General features: G+C 40.5%; 1 protein-coding gene across 3 annotated transcripts in view; it reads right to left on the bottom strand.

Moving 5' to 3' along the window:
* Positions 1-10,942: 10,942 nt before the first annotated feature.
* The window catches only part of gcgra (glucagon receptor a), a 48,990-nt gene continuing 33,896 nt past the window's right edge, over positions 10,943-26,036 (bottom strand). For 2 of the 3 annotated variants that reach the window (XM_026164735.2, XM_026164736.2), the window contains exons 2-14: positions 25,127-25,274; positions 24,455-24,551; positions 20,618-20,725; positions 20,369-20,469; positions 20,126-20,220; positions 19,823-20,012; positions 16,497-16,656; positions 16,277-16,337; positions 15,708-15,777; positions 13,429-13,517; positions 13,184-13,328; positions 11,792-11,833; positions 10,943-11,693 (exon numbers count right to left, since the gene is read on the bottom strand). In XM_026164735.2, the coding sequence (XP_026020520.1) occupies positions 11,328-11,693; positions 11,792-11,833; positions 13,184-13,328; positions 13,429-13,517; positions 15,708-15,777; positions 16,277-16,337; positions 16,497-16,656; positions 19,823-20,012; positions 20,126-20,220; positions 20,369-20,469; positions 20,618-20,725; positions 24,455-24,551; positions 25,127-25,180 (1,578 nt within the window). In that variant the 5' untranslated portion in view covers positions 25,181-25,274 and the 3' untranslated portion in view covers positions 10,943-11,327. The remainder of the gene's footprint in view (positions 11,694-11,791; positions 11,834-13,183; positions 13,329-13,428; positions 13,518-15,707; positions 15,778-16,276; positions 16,338-16,496; positions 16,657-19,822; positions 20,013-20,125; positions 20,221-20,368; positions 20,470-20,617; positions 20,726-24,454; positions 24,552-25,126; positions 25,275-26,036) is intronic. The other variant, XM_080300812.1, reaches the window with a different exon arrangement.

Here is a 26,036-nt window from a genome sequence, read left to right as displayed (position 1 = left end):
TTCACTGGACCTGTTTCTTCAATGTAGAGCGGTAGCAGGTAGCAGAGGAGTGTGCTGCTGATGTAGAACCTCACTCAGCAGTCTCACAAAGTACAACGAGGCCAGACTAAAGTGACATGCCCTTGCTAACTTTTTAATACGGCCATCAAAGTGGTCATGAACCCTTGAGCAGGACGTTACGCCTCGTCCTTTAGGTGACGGTCAGAATAAAAAGCATATAGTCCAGTCAGAGACCCCCATTAAGAAGGTCACATCGATGTCAAGCTGTCTGCTTCTGGCTGCAAAGCTTATTGATTTCAGAAGTCAGAACAATCGATTTGAGCCAGGGACATGCTGCTTAGTCATCACCGTCACACAAACATGACTGCATGCCATATTACAGGAACTCAGCTAAGTGTCATTATTATTAAGAGCTTCTTGTGTCAGGGGAGATGTGCCCTAAGAGAGTGTGATATTTTTAAAAGTAAAGTGTTAATTAGAGCTTGAAGGGAGGTGAACACCATTTATGAAAAACACTGAACTGCTAGTGAGGTACAGCAGTTGCACTGGCTTTCCCTGAGGTGAGGCATTACATGCCTCTCTAGGAAACTCTGTTCAGTTGCCCAGGCTGTAATGATTGCTGTCATCTCCCAGTAAAAGCATGAAATACAACAGCATTAGTGTGGTTTCGGTTTGCCACACACCATAATTACCAATGTCCTTGCAGCAGGTTTTGTAATTCAAATTTAAGCATGCAACACTAAATGCCCGAAATCCCTGTTATTGGAATGTGATGAAAGACTGGGCCATGTTTGTTCCTCTTTACTAGTGTTTTATGGATTTCTCTATGCTCAAATGAAACACACAAAAATAGCAAGAATACCTAAAAATAATAATAATAGTAATATTAATAATTAAGCCCCAAGGCTGATTGCTTGAGAAAAAATCATTTGATTTAGGTGTAGAGTGAAATCACCACAAAACATTCTCCTTTTATGACCCTCGTGCCAACTTACTTCCTGACCTCACCTTACAGACTCAAATCTGTCTCCTCGTTGCTGACTGAGCTTCAGCTTTGACTCAGATAAAACACAGGGGACGTGAAGTGGAATGACTAGAACAAATTCATTTGGAGCAGAGCTATGTAAAGTGACTGTGTACCACTGTCAGTATTCCCTTGCAGCTTCAGGAAGCTTCATTACTTCCAGCGAGTAGGTTGTGTTTTCCTTGTCAGCAGGATTATGTAAAAATTACCAGGCTTACTTTTTAAAAAAAATAAAACTTTCTGAGGAGAAGGAGGATGGGCAAATGATGAATGCACTGAATTTTGGTGCTGATCCAAATCATGAATAGTTTCAAGTAATCTTTTTGTTTATTATTATTATTTTTCACGCCAATGTTGAAAGATAGGGCACTGACGGCGGTTGGCGCTCCCTGCTTGCCCTTCCAGTTGTCAGTTTGAATTGTGGACAAACTTTTGAGCAGCAAGTAAAAGCAGCACATTCTATTCTTAGGCAATTCAAGATTTTCCAGCTGTCTGCACACGTCTTCCACATTGTCTTTACAGTGGTCAGAAAAAAGGCTTAGGGTGTTTGTCTAATACCATTGTTTCCACTCAGCGATACAGGTCGGCCCCTGCCAAAAGGAGATGTTTTATCCAAAGCTTCTTGGGCTAATAGAAATGAACCCTCTGGTTCTGCATCTCAGTATTGTTCCCCCTTAGTATGCAGTCCATCAGTTTTAATCAATCCACGTGTCTGAAAAAACAGAAACCTCTGCTGTAGGGATGGGTACCGGTGTCCGGTGCCATGATGGCACCGGTTCTGACATAAACGGTAGTAACCAGACCGAAAAGCAGCGCACATTTCGGTGCTTTTTTTTCCCTGAGCTGTGATACACTTCTAGCCAATCATTTTACGTTTCCGAGAATAGTAGGCGGGCCCAGGTACGTACGTTCTTTTAGAGCAGAGCTACAGATTAAAAATGTCCAAGGCGAAGCGGTCAAAAGTCTGGCTGTACTTCACAGCAAAATATGCAAACTCAGCAGCCTGCAACAAGTGCTTTAAGCTGATACTGTGATACTGTCAAAGGAGGTAACACCTCAAATCCGATGAAACACCTGGCGATGCATAGCGTTTTTTTTTTTAAAAGCCCAGAAATGCGCTGTATGATAGCTTGCTGCGAGACCTCACACCGAGCGCATCTACTGCGGGTGGGTTGCCTGTTATGCAACATCCCCCATTGTTTTTTTCCATTGTTTAAGCACTGCTTCCAGCCAAGAGTGATACCATATATGCCCCATAGCTGCAGAAAAGGCTAACATTGTTATCTTTTTACAAAAAACAGCTGAACACGAGAGGTTTTTGGACCAATTTTGTGTTCTCCATTCTTTGAGCACCGTTTGAGCACCGGCACCGTTTCAAAAGTACCGATCTGGCACCAGTGTCAGATAAAACCTAAACGATACCCATCCCTACTCTGCTGTAACATCTGCATGTGTGATAATAACAAGCTGTTATTCAAAGTTATCAACTTATTTATCACTCGCAGGTTAAAAAAAAAGTCAATTTGATGTGGATTTCAAACTATATTAAAGTGAATTAGTGTCTTTTAAAAAGGCAGGATGAAAGTAATTGAAGGAACCATTTATAGCTCATAAAACTGTTTTCCTGTCAATGCAGGCTTTATTTAAGGCTATTAATTTAGCTGTTACATCCTGATTTGATCAAATTACTATAAGTACTCCGGGAGTCTTTTTCTATTCTAATCTCCTCTGGAAATTATGAAAAACTAGACGAGCTGAAGAACAAAGTGTCTCCAACTATTAAGCTGACCTGACATCTTAAATTAGGAAAGAACTTTTTGTTATCTGGACTGTTGTGCAGCTGATTGATTCCAGCTTTGAGGGGCTCATTTAGTCTGTTGAAAATATGCATATTACTTAACATAGACAGAGGATGGCATAAAAACTGCAAACAGACACGGCACACTGTATGCTTTTTTGGTTAATCTTCCGCATCATAGCTTCTAGCAGCATTACTCTTTTTTTCCATTTGACAGAAGCTTGTAGTTATTAGACTTCCATCCAGGCCAGTAAATTTACCCAAAGCCATGTCACTCTGTTTCAGAGCTTCTGCTGTAAACCACCACACTGTCTCAGATATTGGATTTATTGAGCCTAGTGTGTGTTTGGTGGCTACAATCTGATTACACATTTATTTAATTTAAGGGAGTTGTAGGGGTGTTGACAGATCATCAGGCGCTGGTGAGGGATATCTCCAAGATGAGGCCGTGTGTGAGGTGCCAGTGTGTGTGTGTGTGCGTAAGCTGAGAGAGTCATCTTCATATTACATGAACGGGTTGCTTCCCAAATCATGTGTACCCATGGGATGCTGCTCTGCTTGAGAGAGACGATAACGCAACCTCTCAAACACAGCTAATGAGCACTAACAACCTGAGTGATGATGCTCATGCATTAATCAAACCAATGAATCCGGTCTCTCTCCTCACTCCTGCGTCCTATGAAACTGAGTAAATGATGCCAATTTGGCTGAGCAGCTTGCCAGCCTTGAAACATGAGGAAAATGTTTTTTCATGGATCCACTAGGATTCTGCATCAGATGTGTGCCACTTATTCATATCCTGGGATCTAAACGATGTGACAAACATTTGCAGAATGTAGTTACTGAAAATTATCACTCACTCCTGCTCTTGATGTGGGTGAGTAAAAGTTTGATTAAAATCAGTGGGTGAATAAATGATGACACTTTTGTTTGCGAACAGTATTATGATAATAAATATTAGTGTTCAAGCCAATGACTTTACAGTGTGGCTTAATGAGGAGTTTGATGCTTTTTTGGTTGGTGAAACTGTTACTTTTATTGTTGTTTTACTTTATATATATATGCTTTAAAATGAAGTCAAATCTACAAGGCGCAGACTATGAATCAGAGCAAGTTTTTTTTTTTTTTTAGAAAAAATATGTCTTATTTTAATCTTCAATACTATTGTGATGCTGCAATTTCATGTACTTGCTCAGCCAGTGTGGGTGCGTTGGTGTTTTAAGAGTACAGCAATAAAATGTGCTGTAATAATTACTATAGAGTTTGCAGTGATCAGTAGCTACTTAGTCAGAAAAGCCTAGTTAAATCTCAACTGTAGTTTGTGTTTTAACTTAATTAAGTTAGAGACAGATTGTGTGGTGTTCATTGCAAATCTTTACTTCTTTCTTCTTGCATAAAAGACATGCAAGAACATGCTGAGAGAGAGAGAGAAAAGAAAGTCAGAGATTGATATACACTCACTCGATTAGGTACATCTGTCCGGCTGCTGGTGAACATGAATATCTAATCAGCCGATCACATGGCAACAACGTGGTGCATTTAGGCATGTAGACATGATCAAGCTTTGACCTGCTAAAGTTCAAAGCATACAAATGGAGAAAAAAGGTGATTTAAGTGAATGAATATGAGTCTCTCTTCTGAGTGTTTCTGCTGAGATACTCAGAAGAGGATCTCTGAATCCACAACACATTGAACCTCAATCCAATAAAGAACATTTGGGATGTGATGGAGATTTATTTCATGGATGTTCAGCTGTTTCCAGCAACTTTTGCCATGAAAATTTAAGGCAGTTCTGAAAGCAATGTGTACCTAATAACATGCTATTCATACTCATTTCATATGAGCAGTCTTAATTTCCATTTTAACAGTCTGATATTGGACATTCTGTTGTCCTTCTGCTAAAGACCATTTCATATTTAACTATAGATTGTTACCTTTTACATTTTAGAATTCTTACTGGTCATGCTGGTCTGAACTAGGAATACATCCTGCTTTTAGACATGCACTTTCACTATAGAGTCTTGACTCAAGGTTATTATTCATTTAGCCATTAAGAAGACTGACTGATATTATCTAATATGGAGATATAAACAATTCAGCACTTTTATCTGATAAGGCTCAAAATATTCCTTAACCATTTATTTCCTGAGACCCAAAGCCCAGTTTGCTTGCTAATTTGCATGCCCTATTTTCACACATGGTTGCTTGGTAAGATATGTAAATATGAAATATTCATTCACAAATGCACACCTTCAAATGCACCTGTTGCCTCTGCAGCTGCGGCACAATGACGATCCTGGGAAGCAATGATTGCACGAGACGTCTGTCAGTGAGCTGAGTGTGTTTTATTGTCCAATCACACATAATCTGTTTGTCCACATCAGGACACAAGCCCAGTTCCCAGGCCTCAGGGACAAAAGACACACGACAACTGCTGACCCACCCTCGCTATATTTGCTCCATGTGCACAGAGCCCAGAAGATGCTCTTTTCACATCATCCCATTATCTGATACACACAAAAAATGTTGTTTAAATAAGATTAAGTGTTTTTGTCTTTTAGGTTAGCAAATATATTATGCATCTTAATATACAATTGGCTGTTTACATAAACATACCCTAAACGTTTAAAGAAATATGCTAACGCTACCAAAGATTTTGTATTGTTTTGTTCTGTTTCTCTTCTGTTTGTTCTTTCAGTGTTAACTGTATTACATTTATCACAAATTGCTGATGAAGCAACCAAAAAAGGTCCTCTGCAGAGACAGCCTTTTTGGCCAGGGTGAAGGGAGTATCTGCCATCAAACAAGAAGACAGCCGCATGTACTGTAACTACGACGGTGTTTGCCAGTTCACCTTACATGCATCAATTTAATAACGTGGTTAGCCTACTCAACGTAATTTACACATGAACAACATTAAGCTACTCAGCCAGAGAAGAACGGCTGCTGCTGCCATCATCATCCGTCATCATTTCTGCTACACAGGTGTTACCTCCTTTGCGCAGTATCACCTTAAAGCACTTGTTGCAGGCTGCTGAATTTACTTCTTTTGCTGTGAAGTACAGCCAGACTTTGACCGCTTCACCTTGGTCATTTTTAATCTGTAGCTCTGCTCTAAAAGAACGTACCTGGGCCCACCTACTATCCTTGGAAAGATAAAATGATTGGCTAGAATCCAAAGTGTATGACATCTCAGGGGGAAAAAAGCACCGAAATGTGCGCTACTTGTCACGATGAGTTGTATGGCTGTCAGTGGCTGGACCCACGTGTAGGACTCGGAGACAAAACATTAACTTAAACGACGGCTTTATTTGCTGGAGAGTCACCCTTGGGCGATACATAAACAACAACTTAAACTAACTAGACAGGAGATGCTGAAGGTAGACAACCATGGATACACACACAACAAACGTGGAGGACACAACAACTAGCAGAGAAAAACACAGGGCTTAAATACATACTGAGGTGATTAGGGAATGTGAAACAGGAGGAGAGCACAGCTGGGACTCATCAGACATGACAAGACAAGGGGAGGCAAAACTCAACATATTGACATAGTACACAAACTTTCAAAGTAAAACAGGAAACTGAACAGACGTGGACTAAACTAGGGGATACAGTGACAGAAATCAAACCCAAGAGAATCAAAACACATCATGAAATCAAAGATAACTAATACAAACAGAAAAACACTGAGTCCACAGACTCAGGACCGTGACACTACTTTTCAGTCTGGTTACTACCATTTATGTCAGAACCGGTACCCATCCCTAATTATGATACGGCTGACCTGACTTTAAACTGTTTCAACTGCAGTTTCAATTGTTCAATTGGACCCAATGACTCCATTAGTCATTTAGAAAAGTGTGACAACGAGACTTTTTTAATTACTATAATTTTATACTTACTATTTATTTTACACTCAACCATATAACTGAGGGTTTTACCATAATATTGTAACTTTTTTTTTTATTAGATTAATATGTGCAATATCTTCAGAATTAAATCCCCTTTCCACTTAATCCTATTTGGCCAGCCACGGCATTTAATATTTAATATGAAGTAAGCTCAAATTTTAACAGAACACAATGTTGTCATTTTAAGAAATTTATGCTATTGTGGTACCTCCAAAATCTTAAGTACACCTTCCTCAGTTTGGAGGATGCTGTGCATAATTCAAATGCTGATTAGTTGATAAGTGGGTGTTTTAATTAGTTAATTTGTATAATTAGTTAATTTTCTGCTGGAGGCTTTTTCCTGTTTGCTTCCCACTATTGCCAAAGTGCTTGGCTTGATGGTGTCAAAATCACGTCACAGAAGTGATTTTACTCAGACCTCTACATTGGCGAGACCAAACAGCCACTTCATAAACACATGGCACAACGTAGAAGAGCCACTTCCACGGGACAAGACTCGGCTGTCAATCTGCATCTAAAGGACAAAGGTCACTCTTTCGAGGATGCCAATGTTCACATTTTGGACAGAGAAGAAAGATGGTTTGAAAGAGGAGTGAAAGAAGTCATGTCCACTGTGAACGACCATCTTTTAACAGAAGCCATCTATAATCCAGTTTTGAGATCCCCTCCCAGATGCCTTAACACCCACTCACATCCTGGGCCATTTGACCTCAGTAAATCACATGATAGGATGGGGCTAGGTTTCAGAGTTGGTTCACCTTGGCTGATTGTGACCCACACCCATTTCCACACCTTGGCTTGTGTGATTGGGTAGAGAATCAAAGGGGGTCAATGAACCTCTTGGGGACACTCCCATATGACTTAAAATCTGGGACTGTCCACCAATCGCTCTTAGAACTGACGCAGCTTCTCGGATAAGAGGTGAAACATCTTCAAGGAAACTTAAAGAAGCCCAGAAGCTTTTCTTTCCAAACTCCTTAGACTTCACAGAGTAGTATTTAGGTTTGAGTAAAAGTGTTACTCCCTTCATGCTGACTGGAAATCATAATTTACTTCCAGGTGTTGGTTCTTGTGTTATTACTGCAGTTAAGAAAATTACTCTTTTTCTATAATACAAAGTGCAACTTGGCTACTAGTAACCACAATCGGTGCCAGGTAACACTATAAAAGTTGTTCTCACAATGCGGTGTCCAATCCAATAAATAAGAAAACTTACTTACACTCTTTCTGGTAGAAACTTCACGTTCTCAGAGTTTTTAGAAAACATTTCAATAACATCACCTTGTAACATTCCCAAAACGTTCCCAGATGGTTAATATGTAGACGTTTATTATTTATATTAATTATATTTATTATTTATTATTTGGCAGACATTTAGGAGAAATTCAGAACAGTCTGAAAATCTTTAGGGCAGCAGTAATATAAAACATCCCTCCTGTGTGTCCACACTGGATTGAGATAACATTTACAGTGCCTTTAGTGACATTATGTTTTTGCTTCTCTGTTGTTCTCAAGGAAATAAATGCACTCTTTCCGCCCATATAATAACCAAAATGGAACATTCTACTAAAATCATACAGGAAACTGGGAGTTACAACCATTTCACGATCATAATGTAACCTTTTAATAACATCCTTGATGTTTTGTGAGGGTTCAGGACATTTGTTACAAGTTACAGCCCCCTTTTTTCCAGCCTGCGTCATGCAATTTACTGAAAAAGAGAGGGTCTTGGTGAGATGAAACATAGTACTGTAAGTGTAACAATACAATGTCTGTTGTTGTTCCATAATAGGAACAATGTGCCATGGTAAACAACACTTGACCTCGAGGGTAGAATCAATACTCACCTCTTTCACAAGACAGCATGTCATTCAGCCAAAAACGCTGCCTGGCCAGCCAGATAGCCAAAGCAACAGATGTCTCCATCAAGCCAAAAGAGTTTATCTGCACACAGTTCCTTCCTTTTTATTGTAACATCATGAATATTCACCAATACAAAAGCCACTGCAAGTTAAAATCAACTTTCGAATACACTGTTATTTATTCTTTTACCATTTGCACAAAGCGGACACAACATATCATGAAATGTATACACCTGGATGCAGTCGGTTTATATACTTCACACCACGTAAACTTTACATAACCACCTTTAAGAGAAGAGAAAAAGAAACATACTCAGTTGAGCCTTTTAAAGAATACATTCAGACAGAACCACTTTGGTCCAGGAAAGGGAGTGACCCAAGCTCCTAACTTTAAATGCAAACATGGTTATGGTTACAGCTTAAAATACATGTAGTAGCTTGAAGCTAAATTAGGATATAGCTCTACTGAATCCTATTTTCTTTGATGTGTACAACATTCCTTTATTACTTTGTGAAATGTCTACAAAACAATGAAAAAAAGATCTAAAAAAACACTGCAAAGATACTTGTGGCAGAACCACGATCGATGTACTTCCCAGCAAAAATGTGGCTGTCTGCTCTATTACTATCCTCAGCAGATGTTGATGAAAAATAACTTCAGCCTGCAATTTTTTTTCCACCTCAACAGAAGGAACTGACTGAAGTGTTAATGCACAGAGTCTTGATCTGAATGAGAAACACGTTGCCGCTGTGGGCTACAAAATGGCACTGAGGAATCACAATGAGAGTAGTTTCCATAATAAAACAGAGAGCTGTGTCTACTTCTTGCCTTATACAGGCATGGTGTTTGGGAATGTCCTGTGGTGCTTTACTGTATATGCTAGAGGGAGACTGACTCATACTAACCTCTGACCTCTGTGCTCTATGTCAAGCCACTTGTACTGGTTTCTATCAAACCTTTGCCAGCAGCCCATTATTCATCTTACATCCACAAATCTGGAATACTGAAACTACACACATTCATACCCTGAAAATACACACTACCCACTCAAAGACATGCGTGGGAAATATGGACTGCAATCAAATAAAATCACCTGTATAAACACATATATAGAGAGACATAGTATCTACCAATTATAAATTAACATTGTGCAAATAGATACATATAAAGTCAAGTTCAGTTAGTTCTGGCAAAAGGTTTCAGCAATTCAGATATTCATTTCTGCTCTGCAGGTTGCTTCCCTTCTTTGAAAATAAATGCTATCAGACACAAATGTACCACTGTCTGATTAGCTTTGTTTGCCACTCCAAAGCATGCTTGTTCAGCTTTTGTGGTGCAGAGTTTTGTTCAAAAGTGTTCACAGCCACTGCAGACATGGTACGCATTAGACTCTGTTGGTATGGTTACTTGGCGAATCCAGTCACTAGCAGTTATTAGCAAAGACGTTTTCGTCTGACACGATGGCACCGTAGAGTGATTATTCACACAACTCTTAAGTTAAGCTTGCAAAATTTACGCAGTCTTCATGCATGAAGTCCCAAGACCGTCCTCGTGCCAGAGGTGACGCGCCATATTTAGGAACAATGCTGGAGTCACACCTTTACAGGCCGTAAAGGTCTGTGTATTTTTATCCTTGATTGGATAACCACCCTGGATTCAGGGGCGAGGCATGTCATTCAGACAACATCTTGATGGCAAAAGGTAGAAAAGGAAATGCGTGTAGTGGCAAAGGAATTCGACTATCACCTTAAAACATACACGGCAAGTTTAAACAGCTGCAACAATAGCAATCAGCAGTATTCAACTAATATAAAAAAGATGTATTTTAATCTAAAAGACATAAGAAAGTCAAGTGATGATAATTTTAGCTTATTTATAATTGATCCTATACCATCGCTTGACCTCCTTTAATGTCCACACGCAAGACGAGAAGGACCTGGGGACAGCAGCTGCCAGTTTCCCATGAGCCCTGAATGAGGTCACTTGAACAACACTGTGGTCACCATATTGTTTGAGGTATAGTCAACAGAATTTTTCTTTTTTTTCTGCACATTTTCATCTAAATCACATAGACAGGAAAACATTTACAGATATTAGAGCAAAGCATATATATATATGTATATATATATATATATATATATATATATATATATATATATATATATGTATATGTGTGAAAAAAGGTTTCCCATCTGTTCCTACCTACATGTTATTTTGTATATTTTGTAGTCTTTTTTGTGTGTATTCAGTTCAATGCTCTCTTTGTATTTAAACTTTAGTACCAGAAATTTGATAGATAGGATAAGTTAAAGCAGAGGCTCAAGCAAGGACCCTGTGACCTTTACAGTTGGGGTTTATTTATTTATTTTTTTGTTACTTCAGGTTTCATGTTTGGTATGTCATTACGATCTTCCGTGGCTTATCTGCCTCGGGATGCTGTTGCAAAAATTGTTCAGCATGCAGCAGCTTATTATTCTGTGCTAAAAAACATCTAAACTAATCCGTTCACGAGACTCGCAGCACATTCGAAATGTCAGCGTGGATGCCCTTCCTGATCCTCCTCTCAGACTGTGGCGACAGCTCTCCAGTGACGCAGATCTCTGAGGGCCGACCTGAAAAGTGACACCATTAACTTGACTCTTTACAGCTGAGCAGGTCAGTCTGTCAGAGCACGATGAGAGCCCAAAGCCATCCAACTTCCTTTTTTAAGTAGTCCCAGTAGCTTTCACAGGTGGCTCTCCACGTTCTCTTTCTGCACTTCGTAACACTGCAGCTTGTCAGTAATGCTGATGTCCTCTACCAGGATATAGTTACTGATGGTCCCCTCGTGCAGCAGTGAGGCACACTTCCCTTCCTCCGTACTGTTGACCATGCCATTTTGGTTGCTAGCGACGAGCATGTGCCTCTCCTCGGGGCTACAGACTGGGGCGGTGGTTTTGGCGATGTCTGGGAGGTGAGGCATTCGAGGGGCGTGGTTTAAGAGACTGGTTGTTTTTGTGTTTGGGGTATTGCTATAGGTGTGGCGGTACTCCTCCTCAATGTTCCTCCCTAGCTTCCAGCGCTTCCACTTCTTCAGGATCTCAGACTGCACCTGGGGAGACAGCAGAGACATAAAGTAGACACTACAAAGCTTCGAACATCTGAAGATGGTGAAGATGGTGTATTTGTTGTGCAATCGAGATGACTCACTTCTTTGTTGACAAAGCAGTACAAGATTGCCACCAGGAGACCCTGTGAAGACAAACAATACTGATTTCATTCTGTCTACTAGCCATTTTCACCCACAATATTCACTTACATGCTACTCTGCAGCTATGAAAACATGAAACTGAATGTCTTCTAATATATGCACCACAATCCAGGCAGAAACTGCAAGTTTGCTTCTTTAAAATAAACCACAAGTGCCTTTGAGTAACATCTGTCTTAAGATGTAAGCCTCACAGCTATGTTTGCCATCTTTTGACTTTGAAATTCTCTTTTGCTCTGTCTGTTGGTCATCTGTCATATCTGTTTCCAGTGCCTAAAGGTCACTCTAATTATGTCACTGTGTGACAAAGTCATTTAGCAGTGCTCATAGTGCATTAATTTAATCTCTTCTGACACACAAATATTACAGCACATCACGACTGTCTCAGAGATGGAAAACTCACAGAAGCAGAGAGAGACAATTATGCAAGATTATTATTAGTTTTATTATTTTTTAGTAGCCCACAACATATTTCTAACTGTGATTCAGATGCTGTTACAGTTCGGACATTTAATCTTGTTAAGCTAACATTTGTTAACTTACAAAAAACAAACCTTAAAATTGCTGTTTTAACCCTTTTGTCACATCTCTCCACACAAACACTTGATATTGATAACACCCATTCACCCTTGATCAGGACTACTTGGCAAGCACAAAATTAAATTAACTAGTTTCCATCAATCAATCAGTTTGTGTGAGTTTTGTGTGAGTTCACGAGCTGTCACAGGGTGAGAGGTGAAACAACCCGGACAAATTGCCAGTTCCTAGGCACTGAGTACCATGTATTACCAAGTAGTTTTCCATGGAAAGCGTTGAGGGCTATATTTAAGCCCAAATCACAATTCTCTCCCCTAAACCTCACCTTTTTGGTATCAAGCAGTAACTGATACCTAAACAAATCAGAGAAAAACTGGATGTGAATCATGACCTCCTGCCTTGAAAACCTACCAGCAACTGCCACCCTAAGTGCCTCCATATGTGGACTTTGCCTTTCTGGACCATTACGCCTTGGCATCCATTCTTGGCACAGCTGTAGCATGAAGGCTGTATTGTGTGCATCTCAGACAAACCGTAACCGTTTTTGATGGTTTGAGGTGTGTATTTTCTTTTCCTGTTCTGTACTTATGCAAGGACAGCTGAGGTGAATTATTACACCACATAAAGCTTTAACAATAACTTTCATTGAAACCAGAGATGGCTTAATTCACTGTCCTGAGGCACACCACTCTCCTTAAGGTGATTAATGATGCTGAATCATACTAGAAATAGTGTTGTGAAAAAATAAACATGTTTCAAAGTTCATGACTGACAGTCATTTGTTGTTAAAGTCCAACCTGGAAGGAGGAGAAGAAGAGGTCAGAGAAGAGCCTGGTGAGACGCAAGCCGATGCTGCCACTGGTGGACTCATCTGTTGCGAAGATAAAGACCACATTGTGGATCCCGAGCAGCGGGATCAAAGTTAGCGTTGACTTAGCCAACCTGGGACGGAGGAAAGGAGAGACAAAGGAGAGAAAGCAAAGACTAAGTAGAGAGAAAAAAACGCAAATCAATAGAAAAACAACATCATATTCACACTCACCGAAACTTATAGTCTGTGTATCTCATTTGGTGTGCTCGGAGCTTTGACACGAGAATTTTGATGATATGGATGAAGATAAGGAAGTTGATCTGTAAGAGACAGAGAAAGACGGTGTTACTGGAAATAGTTTACTTATATTATGCAAAAGATACCATCATAAAGCTCATCTTTCTCCAGTACAGTGGAGATGGATCTTCCAGATGCATACAGGCCCAGAAAAATTGTGATTAAGGAGAGAAATGGAAGAAATCCGAGTTACAAATATCACAAAGGATCAGCATTAGTCCCAATAGCTGTGCAAAAAAGTGTTTTCAAGCACATTGGGAAACCCTTTCATAACAGCTGGCATTTCAGACAACAGTAGGTGTTCTCCTGATGAAATCACTTATGATGTGACCTTTAATATTTTAAAATAATTTGTCATGGGTAATTTGTGGTGCTTGGACCTAATGCGTGCATTTGATTTCTGTCACGGATTGTTATATCAGCAGCCCAGTATGTACTGGCATGAGAATTTAATGGTGAACGGAACTGTGTAACGCTGCACAGTTATTCAACATTTAAACCATACGGTAACTTGTAATATTTAAAAAAGGAGCTTAACCATAGCCATGATAAATTGTTAATCAATATTAATATGCACTTACTGGCCATTTCATTAGGTACATCTTACTAATATCACTTTAGAGCCAATATAGAAGTGTTTTAATTCATCATGGCATAGATTCAACACAGCCCTGAAAAGATTCCTCCGAGATTTTGGTCCATGTTAGTTGCACATCCATGATGTAAATCTCGTATTCCTCCACATGCCAAGTTATCCTGCTGGAAGCAGCCATCAGGTGATGGGTACAGTGTGGTGATAAAGGGATAAGCATAGTTGACAACAATGCTCAGGCAGGTTGTGGTATTTAAATGATGATCATTTGGTAGTAAGGGGTCCAAACTAAAAATATATATCTATTTTTTTGATCGCTCTGTAAACCAGCGGTCCCCAACCTTTTTTGCGCCACGGACCAGTTTATGCCCGACAATATTTTCACGGACCGGCCTTTAAGGTGTCGCGGATAAATACAACAAAAATAAAACTAGTACCGGTACCGAAAAAAGAAGCTTTATTCATAACACACGTGAAAAGACCCAGGAAAACCGAGTTAACGATAAAAACGATAACAAAATAACACTAAAACCCCATAAAACCATACATTTCACACCCGAGCCTCAAACGATGCTGAATCATACTAGAAACGACTCACGGACCGGTACCAGTCTGTGAACTGGGAGTTGGGGACCGCTGCTGTAAACCATAGAGATGATTGTAGGTGAAATACTCGGACCAGCCTGCACGGTACCGACAACTTGGTGCATTCAGCATCACTTAAATCACTTGTCTTTTCCATTCTGATGCTCAGTTTGAAGTACAAAGTTTATGCCACGATGCTGTATCAAAGTGGCCGGCGAGTGTATATAACAGATGCTAAGCTAACTATAGGCTGGCTAAATCTGTCAGCCCACTGCGTATTAAACCACCTACATATTTATCTACATATGCATATCTGTAGTTCTATGTTTGCACAGACTTGAATGAAATTGCTGTAATTGTCAAAATATCTGTAACACCTGGAGCAGTCTAACACGCACACACTACACACACACAATTAATGTGAATACTACAGTGTAGTTTTCTACTGTGTCGTGCAGTTTGAGAATGGTGGGACCAAGATAAAGAGGGAAACAGTGAAATTGGGACCAGCCCTCCCATTCCAACAGGAACTCAAACACAGGAATTCCTGTGGGATACAGGTCACTTAGCTGGACGATAAATGCATGGAAAGTGCCAGGATGTCTGGCCTCACTTAAGAGCCACGACAAATTGGACTTGTGTAAACGCTTAGAAGTGACCTTTGCAGAACACATGTCTAATAAAAGTCCTGGTGACAGGATGAAGAGAGTATGCAGAGCTGGTCACAATGCAAATATTAATTAGATTTAATCCACAAATCTTTGAGTCCTGACAGGCTTCACAGAAGTTCTGGGTGAAGCACATCTTACCTTTAACACAACATGAATAAAAGAGGTGTGTTTAATATTTAACGGTGCACCAGTGGGGGATAAAAATAGCTGGAAATGCTTGATTCACAGTCATATACCACTTTAAGGCGAAGCTGCTTTTTTCCCATTAACGTTTACATGCAGAAATAATTGAAATGTTAAAAAAAGGACATGGCATAACAAGATGCGAAGACACATAACGAGGAGGAGGACGACGACAAAATTACCATAACAGCTGCCAGTATCGGAGCGCGTATGATCCACCAGTATTTCATGTTTATATTTTGCTCCCAGCAACTGAAAAGAATGAAAGAAAAGCACTGAATGAAATATCAGTGAGAGACCACCTGACATATTTCCTCTATTTTACTAGAACGCTTGTGGACACGGCTCACACTGTAAAACATGTTGTTAAGGCTTTTAAGACTTTACATAAGAGCACAGTGTGACCTTAAAAGCACTTCATTTACTCCTTACTCCAGAATATTTGGCGTCCTGCTGAAAGCTAACATGAAATATTAAGAATGTGCAAACACAGCTGTTAAACCAGACTGGCATCCAGCAGGAGATTAAACATGTGTGAAAAGTTGAATTGCAGCCAATCCTTCATGTAGTAAATTGTGTGTTAAATTAACCGCAAGCATCAAGATTTTTGGAGAAAGACAATCTGCTGACTTTTTTTTGACATGGTGTCCTGATACAAATGTTACAAGCTAAAATTTAAACTCGTTGGCAGGTTTCCACCCTTGTTAAACAACCTGGAGAACAGGGAAGAGGGAAAGAGAGGGAAACTTACTCCTGATTTTCATACAGGTATTTAATCGCCACCCATGGCACGAGGAATATTAATGGGGTACCTGTGAAAAAAACAAGAGATGTCTAAATGCAAAACAGCCAATTAGCACTTGACAATTTGTATGCTCTTACTTCATTTGGCTCAATTCAAAAAGTATCGTATAACACATAATTGACTTGCACCCCCTGACTTATGACTTCACAGATTCAGGCCAGCTCACCCCAACCGATGCACTGGTAAATTTTGAAGTAGTTCCTCTCCGTAAACACAGTGATGACCAGGAGGTTGTGGAGGTAGATGCCTTCCACCAGCAACCAGTAGCTGTTAGCCATGATACTATACTGCATCATAACCATGGCAATGCGACAGCTGACCATTGTCTGCAAGAAAAGTTTAATATCACATATTTTACACTGCCGAGAGGAGTCGCCTGACACATTATTTAGCCGATGTGAGATTCAGGCTCTGTGCCCACAGAGGTAAGATTTTACAACAGCAGCAACTTTAAACCCAATTTCAGCCATCTGTGACAACCCAGCGCACATGATCCTCCTTTTATATATCTATCTCTTCCACAGTAAACGTATTTTATTTTGGTCATGTATGCAGTCTCTCATCTTTGTTGTGTTGGTGAGACTCCTCACTTGCTTGACTAACATAAGTAATCAATTAAAGCCTTTTTAGCTGTAACTGTTTTGAGATTAAAAACAATTAAATATAATGTGGATATTAGACAGAGATAAGTAAATGCAAAATGCAGTTTTTAAATAAAGATTTTATTGATTAAGGAAGAAAATTGGCACTGGTCCTGTGTGAAAAAGTAATTGACCCTCTTGTTACATCATGAATTAACTGTGATTAATCTCTTTTTTTGGGAAGCTGAGTTCAGTTTCACTAAACAGGCTCAGACATGATTACTGGCAGACCTGCTGAATCAGGAAATTACTTACATAGAACCTGTCTGACAAAGTGAAACAGGTTAAAAGATCCCCAAAAGCAACGCATCATGCTACAATCTAAAGAAACACCTGAGAAACAAAGTCACTAACATCTATCAGCCTGGAAAGGGTTCAGAGCCATTTCCAAGGCTCCAGGACTCCAGTGAATCACTGTGAGAGTCATTATTTACACATGGGGAAAACTTGGAACAGTGGTTAACCTTCCCAGGAATGACCGGCTCCAAAAGCACATTGATGACTCATCCAGGAGATCACAAAATAACCCAGAACAACATTAAAGAACCACAGGCTTCACATGTCTCAGTTAAGTTCAGAGTTCATGATTCAGCCATAGGAAGGAGACTGGGGGAAAATGGCACCGAAGGGAGAGTTCAAGGAGAAAACCACATCAAAAAGAACACAAAGGTTCATCTTATATTTGCCAAAAACAAACAAAACATCTGGATGATACCCATAAGAGAAAGCTAAACTTTTTGAAAGGTTTCAGTCCCATTATGTCTGCCGTAAAAGTAACGGCAGACATAAACACTGCATTTCAGAAAAGGAACATCATACCAACAGTAAAATATGGTGGTGGTAGTGTGATGGTCTGGGGCTGTTTTGCTGCCTCACGACCTGAAGGACTTGCTGTAGTAAATGGAACCATGAATTCTGATGTCTATCAAAACATCCCGAAGGAGAATGTCTGGCCATCTGTTCGTGACCTCAAGCTGAAGTGCACTTGGGTTCTCAAGCAGGACAATGATCCAAAATACAAAAGCAGGTCCATCTCTGAATGTCATAAGATGGCTCAAATATCTCATCTCATCTGATCACACTGGGCTAGTCTGCTTTTTCAGTCAGAAAGCTGATACACTGAAAAAAATTGTTTGGCCAGCTCTTGGATTTACGTAAGCATCTTGCGTGTATTTAACACAAGTGCCTCATGCTTTAAAGTTAAGTGTAACTACATAGTGTAGAAACTACATGATATGCAGAGAGGCTAGATTAAATTGTTCATATCATGTTCAAGTGAAGTAAGTCAATAATATATCAATGTTAAATCCCGCGACACTGCACGGGTTTCAGACTCACGCTCTTTAGATCGTGGTTTCAGGAAGGCATCCATCTCAGTCAAGTCGAGCAGCCACCTCTACTTTTTTTAGTATACCAAAAAAAGTAAATTGGGTGGTTGTTACATTAAAAAAGTCTAACTTGTAATTTGAACACAGTAATTTCATGTTTCTATGAACGTAATTAAATCATGAAGAATCTGTACGAAATTCAAAAACTTAATTTGTTCTTGTTGAGACGACATGATACAATCTAGTAAGAGTGGTTAGTTGCTGAACTCATGAAATTCACAAGATCGCACAAGATTTCAAACTGCAGGAAAATCACTGGAGTTATAAGAGGCAGAGACCTACACACGCACCACCTGCATGCTATTGCTATTTATTGTGGATTATTACAAAAACAAAAAAATTCTGCATGAAATACAGGAAATCATAGCTTTCCTACATTTCCTAGATTGTTGGCATGGTGGTTAGTGCTGTTGCTTCACAGTAAGAAGGTCCTGTGTTCAAATCCACATTCTGGCTAGTTTGCAGGTTTCTCTCTGGGTATTCTGGTTTCGGTATGCAGTTATTAGAGTTAGGGTTAACTGGTAATTCTAAATTACCTGTGAATGTAAGTGTAAATGGTTGTTTGTTTCTATGTGATAGACTGGTCAGCTGTCCAGGGTGTACCCTGCACCGTAACCTATCACTTCAGGGTTGTTTCACAGCCCTCCTGCAACCAGGATAAAGAAGGATGGTAGTTGTTGAAGACCCATTCAATTTTTATGGTAACCAGGATCAGGACTTTGTTGAACATTATGTAATATGAAGACAGCAAGTAGTATTTAAGTGACCAAGTAGTATTGGGGTAAAAGTTATTGAATAGTGTTGAAATAAAATGACAAAATTGTGAAGGATTAAAATATTCCAAGATCTCAACATACTTCATCTGAACATGTTTCAATCGCGATTTATGAACACAAAATGCACCGGTTTACTGAATATGAAAAAGTTGTGTTGATTTAACTCAGTTGTTTAAGTTTCTGCCAAAGCAAAACATTTGTGTGCAACCAATGTCCACTATTGAATCAAGTAAATCCAACATGGCCTTTTTTTCAGTGTAGGAAAGCAACTGTTACTTAAATAACCACTCATTACAACCAAGCCAGACAGAAGAGCATCTCTGAATGTATGACATGCCGAAACCAGAAGCAGATGGGCCCCACTGGGTACCACTTCTGTCAGTTAAGAACAGGAAACTTAGGCAGTGGTACTAGTAAGTACTAAACAAATTGTCTAATGAGCGCATATATGAATCCTTTAAACAGAATCAGGATTTTTGTTCTTATAGAGCTCAACATTTACCTTTATGACACATTGTGAACATACTATAACGATCAGAACCTAGATCCAGAACTGTTTTGCACTTTTAATTTATCAGCTAATCAAAAAAAAATAATAGAAAGATCACAAATAAGAAAACATTTGTCTCATTTCCACCTGTGTTAAGTCTTTGGTGATCACTGTTAAATATGAAGAGCAAAACTGACCTCGTTGTTGACCAGCAGCTCTATTGGAGCTATAGATGCAGGGGGGAATCCCTGCTCCTCGTCTCTGTTCAGGCCCTGTGCTATGTGGCTGGTTTCGAACAGAGCATCTTTGATGAGGACAGACAAAGCTCGCAGGATGAAAGAGGCAAAAAGATTCATGTGGATGTTGTTCCTCATGCAGTGGAGTTTCCTGATGAAGGAGAAGCAACAATCATCCAAGAGGTAATCTGTTGGTGTATCAATCATCTGGTTTTGCTCTCTTAAAATGTGCTTGAAATGATTTAAGGTGTAAATGATTATTACCTAAAGAATATGAGGATGCCAAGAGCCAACACTAAAGCCACCAGGGATAAGGAATAGCCCACCGTGTACATGATCCGAATATGGACATAGTACTGCTGCAGATCAGAGCACACGTTTGTTAAATCTTTTTCATTTTTATTTTTTATTTATAGTAAAATTAGACAAAATTTCTTTATTCTTTAGCTTCTCACAGCTATATCTAATGCTTTCAGATCAAATAGAATAAAAAAAGACTATTCTTACCAGATGTGGTGCTTGTTCATGAGAATCACACTCGCTGGTATTATATGTAGTCACCCACTGGCCATTCACATCACATTCCTGATACACCACGCCATGCTGAACTACGCACACACACACAGAAACAGACCTCTGTGATTTACTGAGAAGTCCAGTCATAGGCAGCTGTCCTTCTCTGCAGGGCATTTTAAGTGACCTGGCATGAGCATGTCTGAAATATTGTGTATGGCCAAAAACTCACACATCTCTTACCTTTACGGTGCCATGGCAAATACCACGGGCATGGCACAACAACAGTAGTGTTAGGGAGTCCATCGGGCCAACAGGCATAATTGTTAAAAGTCCTGTTGCACACGAGGTCTGTGATTAAACAAAAAAAACCATAACATCACAATATATATGCTGAGAAACCACAGACTAACCCTGAGAGTCTAAAACTTGCAGAATGTAGTAAAAATTAATTATATATTATATATTTGGAATGATTGCTGCTAGTAGCTATTATGTAAACATCAGGGCAAGTTAGCTTGACTTCAGAGTCCTGACCTCCTACTTACAGTATATCACGTCTTCAATCGTGTTTCAGAACAGAGGACCAAAACAACATTAACTATACGGAGAGATGGGTGTTCGTGAAGTGATGTATAGGCTAAGCTGCTCTTACGCTAATGGAGGGTGACAGGAAAGGTATGTAAGTGCTGCAAAGTGGTGTGATTTTGCATGCAGTGTGGGAAGCAGCCTTTCTGAAAGTTGGAGCAATCTGCTGCACTAACCAGCGAGCATAAAACATGATAACGGTCTTTAATGCGACTGAAGGGTAGCGTTTAGCGTGTAGTTAAACATTTTGCAGATGGGAGCTGCTTTTTACTAAGCATGAGCAGAAAGTGAGCATGGTGTAGTAAATGTATGACTGGAGAGGAAATCGCTGCCGCCTCATGGACTGGTGAGCAAGCTGTTACCTGTTCTGCAACATTAAAAGGCTTTTCTCAACAATGTGTTTGCAAATCATACAAATATCTCTTACTGTCGCATTTACATTGCTCCGAAATGTTGCATATTTTGCTGAAGTGGTTATAATTAATAGTTTTGCATTAAAAGGTTATAATACCTTTCTGTTGGTTCACTGTCATAGCCCAACTCAACTCTAAAATGTCTGCTTTGAATTCTAAAGAGCAAACTATTATAGTTACCATCTAGCTAATGTGTTTACTGAAGTAGTTGCTCTTGAGTTTCATACTCCTTAGCTACCACGGCCCCTTTATATTTATTTCATTTAGCCTGATGGAAAAGGACCTCCCTATTCCTTCTCCTTTTCCTTCATTACAATTGCTTTAAAGTCTCTTTGTGCTGGTTTCATCTTTGCCTTGGGCTGTCGGCGTTGTGTTCATGCCTAAATACTAAGAGAAAGATCATATGGGACGCCTAGCAGAGGCCCCAGTCCGTGAGATCTTCAACGCACACCTCCGGCAGAGCATCACCAGCATTTTAGAGGGAGACTGTCATGGTCCTGGGTCGTGTGACCCAGTGTGTTATGCTTAGCCTATTTTGATGTTTATTATTTGTTTAGGTTCTCTAAGGTAGTCCAGCCATTTGTATATATCACCCCTGCATTACGTCTCCCTTGCCCTTCGTGTGTTTATGTCTGTGTGTCTTGTACTGTCAAGTTCATGCTGTCAGTTATGTCACCTCCCCCTGTACTACGTCTCCCCGGTTCATGTCTCATGTTTCCTGTTTTACTTTGAAGGCCTGCATTCACTGTCAGTGTATTCAGTTTTACTCCTCCTGTCCTGTCGTTAAGTTCATGTGTGTCAGCTGCGTTCCCATGTGTGGTCACTTCCCCTGATCATCCCTCATGTGTATTTAGTCTCTGTGTTTCATACAGTCTGCGTCGCGTCGTCTGTGTTCCCACCCTCCGTGTTTCCATGCCTGGTCTGTTGTCTTCCAAGCCATAGCCTCATCATCGTTTGTTCCCAGTTCAGGTTTCTGTTTAGCCACGTTATCCCTGCTGTATTTGTACACCTTGTTTTCAGCCATATTAAAGGCTCGCCTTCTGTTAAAGCTCACTCCCGTCTGCTCACTCGTGTTCGCACCTGGGTCCATTACACGCATTCTCCACTCGGTCCGTCACAGCGGACCGTGACAGGAGACTGGGGACATTGTCCGAATGGACCATGTTCAGCATCTCCATTGCTGAAGCTGCTGCATTGAGCTGCGGCCGCAAGGTGGTTGGTGCCTGTCATGGTGGTAACCCCTAAACAAATGGTGGATTCCAGAGGTGAAGGGAGCCACCAGGCTGAAGAAGGAGTCCTATCGGGCTTGGTTAGCCTGTGGGACTTCGGAGGCAGCTGACAGGTACTGACAAGCCAAGCGGAATGCGTCTCGGGCAGTGGCAAAAACTCGGATGTGGGAGGAGTTCGGAGAGGCCATGGAAAAAGACTTTCGGACTGCCTCGAAGAGATTCTGGCAAACCGTCAGGCGTCTCAGGAGGGGAAAGCGGTGCTCTACCTGCACTGTGTATAGCTCTGGTGGAGCGCTGCTGACGTCGACTGAGAAAATTGTCGGGCGTGGAAGGAATACTTCAAGGACCTCCTTAATCCCACTGACACGTCTTCCGATGAGGAAGCAGAGTCTGGGGATGAGCGGGTTGACCCACCAATTTCCGGGGGCGAGGTCACTGAGGTAGTTAAACAACTCCTTGGTGGCAGAGCCCCTGGTGTGGATGAGGTCCGCCCCGAGTTACTGAAGGCTCTGGACATTCTAAGGCTGTCCTGGTTGACACGCCTCTACAACGTTGCGTGGAGATCTGGGGCAGTACCCCTGGACTGGCAGACCGGGGTGGTGGCCCCCATTTTTAAGAAGGGGGACCGGAGGATGTGTTCCAACTACAGGGGGATCACACTCCTCAGCCTCCCTGGGAAAGTCTATGCCAGGGTGCTGGAAAGGAGAGTTCGTCCGATAGTCAAACCTCAGATACAGGAGGAACAATGTGGTTTTTGTCCTGGTCGCGGAACACTGGACCAGCTCTTTATCCTCTCAAGGATACTTGAGGGTGCATGGGAGTTTGCCCAACCAGTCTACATGTGTTTTGTGGACTTGGAGAAGGCATTCAACCGTGTGGTTCTGTTGGCTTCATCGGGTGATGGCCTCCAGCTCACACTGGAACGGTTCGCAACCAAGTGTGAAGCAGCGGGAATGAGGTTCAGCACCTCCAAATCTGAGGCCAGACAGATTTTAGTATACTGTGATATATTATGCTCTTGTCACTTGCTCAGAGTGAAATATTATGGCGTTATTTTTGTGCCACTATTCTGAGCGCACGTAAAAAAAATTTGAGGGTACTTTAAAAAAAAATTGCAGGTGCAAGTGTTGCATTTTGAGGAGAAGTTTATTTTGAGCAAAGAAAAGCTACATTTCAATGAACAAAATTCATTGCTGCGTGCAAAAAATGTATTTCAGTGTTATTGATTATCTATACACACACTCAATAGCATCCTCTCTCCCTCAGTTTTTGCGTTTGCGCTCGCTTGCAATGTGTTGCTTGTACTCTCAACATTTCTGCCCGTGCGTGTTCAACGCTTTCTGTACACCGTTATATTTGTGCCACAAAACCAGCCAATCACAGACTTGGATGCAACAAAATCTGATTGGCTGTTTTGGTCTCCAATCAGCTCAAAATGACGAAATGCAATATCCCAGAATCCATTTCGTCCAAAACTCAAATGAGGCAGTGGAGGAGGAACACAGAGTGGCGGAGTTTGAAATATTGCTCTTTCTGGGTCACAAAATAAACTTTTAAGATATTTTCATGCGAGAATGGTGCTGTGTGAACTTCAAATATCTGCTCGATTTATCAAGACATCACATATTTGCAAAAGTGCTCTAACGTTTTTGGAAATGCCTGTTAAATTTTTTTTACGTGCACTCAGAATAGTGGCACAAAAATAACGCCATATAAAACTGGATGATATCTCCAATGAATGAGTAACACTTAGAAACTTTTGGTAAATGGTGCAGGTTGGATTTTAATTGCAGTGTGAAAGGGCCTAAAGTTAAAATTAAATTACAAGTCTAACACAGTGTTTAGCTCACCGGTGCTTGGTGGATCTTGGCTGTTGTTGCGTTCACACTCTTTCCTGTACAATTCCCAGCGCTCCGTCACCTTTTGCAGGGAAACAACAGCAGAAACCTAAGGAGACAATAACAGCAACACAATTAAAGAAAAAATATCTGGAAGGTCTGTTTTCCTGGAGACTTACGGATACATTTCAACCAGATAGACATGAAGAATACTGAGAACATGAACCTCGTGCAAAGCAACTGGCCAGCTGACGTTCATTTGTTTCAGTTCACTTTATATATACGGTAGCTGTAAACAACTGGTTGTCATACTGGAGATTTAATCAATCAAAATAAGACCTTGTCACACGATAATACTGTACTTACGCTACTGTACAGAGTGTTTAGGTTTCTGTAACTCTCTAAGACAAGTCTTAACTGTGAGGGTCATTGACTAATATATATATATCTATAGATAGATAGATAGATAGATAGATAGATAGATAGATAGATAGATAGATAGATAGATAGATAGATAGATAGATAGATAGATAGATAGATAGATAGATAGATAGATAGATAGATAGATAGATAGATAGATAGATAGATAGATAGATAGATAGATAGATAGATAGATAGATAGATAGATAGATAGATAGATATTAGTCTGTGTGTGTGTGCTTTTAAACATGTTTTTGGACCCACCTGGATACTGCAGGAGACAATGAGCACTGCCAAAAAGAGGAACAGCTGTGACATCCCTTATTTCTGCTGTTGGTGCTGGGATGGGATACTGCAGAGCTGAGAAGAGTTTTCACTTCATAAGGGGGCTTATCTACACTGGCCACGCTGCCTGGATGACACAGAGACATACAATTCATCAAAGCTCATTGCAAACACATTGCTGTTAATGAGGCTCAGCTTGGCTGCGCAAAACAAGAGAACCACAACAGGAAAAGGCTGGGCCATATCGTTCACACTACAATTACACCAAATTTAGAAGGTATGCTGGCAAGGAAGTAAAATAAAAGGAGAAGTCTTATGTCTTTTCAACTTGTGTTCTTAACGCTCAAGAAGTGTGGAGAGGAAAGGAGTGCTTATTCATTCAAATAGAGCCATGGTCCACAAAGTTTACAGCTATACAAGACAGACCAGAACATCATCGGGCCAAAAAACCTCCAGGAAATGCTGTTTGTCCCTGCAGTGAGACAGCTGCATGTAGTCAGTGATTCTGCTGGCAGCTGTCCACCTTCTTGCTGAAGCCAGCGAGTATTTGGTTGAGTGTTTGTCAGTGTGTGCCAGAGGTCACTCACCTTCGCATCGACTGCCATAACACTCCCGAGAGATTTGACTGAAGCCGGAGAACGGAACGAAATCTGAAACGTTTCTGCAAAAAACACCTTGACCATGGAAACATTTTTGGCTAAAACGTTTCAAATTCCATTCCGTTCCAGTCTTGCTGTGGATAGGAGGACGAGCTCGTGATGTTGTGTAAGGAATTTTTCACAAACGAATGTAGGTATTTTTTCAACAGATAAGAGCACAATGTATCGTGACAGATGAACAGTTTGCAATGTTCTTGGGTGGGAAAGCTTAATTCACGAGTTTTTCAGTC

This window comes from Astatotilapia calliptera, chromosome 4, assembly GCF_964374335.1.
Source record: "Astatotilapia calliptera chromosome 4, fAstCal68.1, whole genome shotgun sequence".
NCBI classification, from domain to species: domain Eukaryota; kingdom Metazoa; phylum Chordata; class Actinopteri; order Cichliformes; family Cichlidae; genus Astatotilapia; species Astatotilapia calliptera.
Note: the sequence above shows the minus strand (reverse complement) of the source record. Positions and strands in the feature narration are given on the sequence as shown.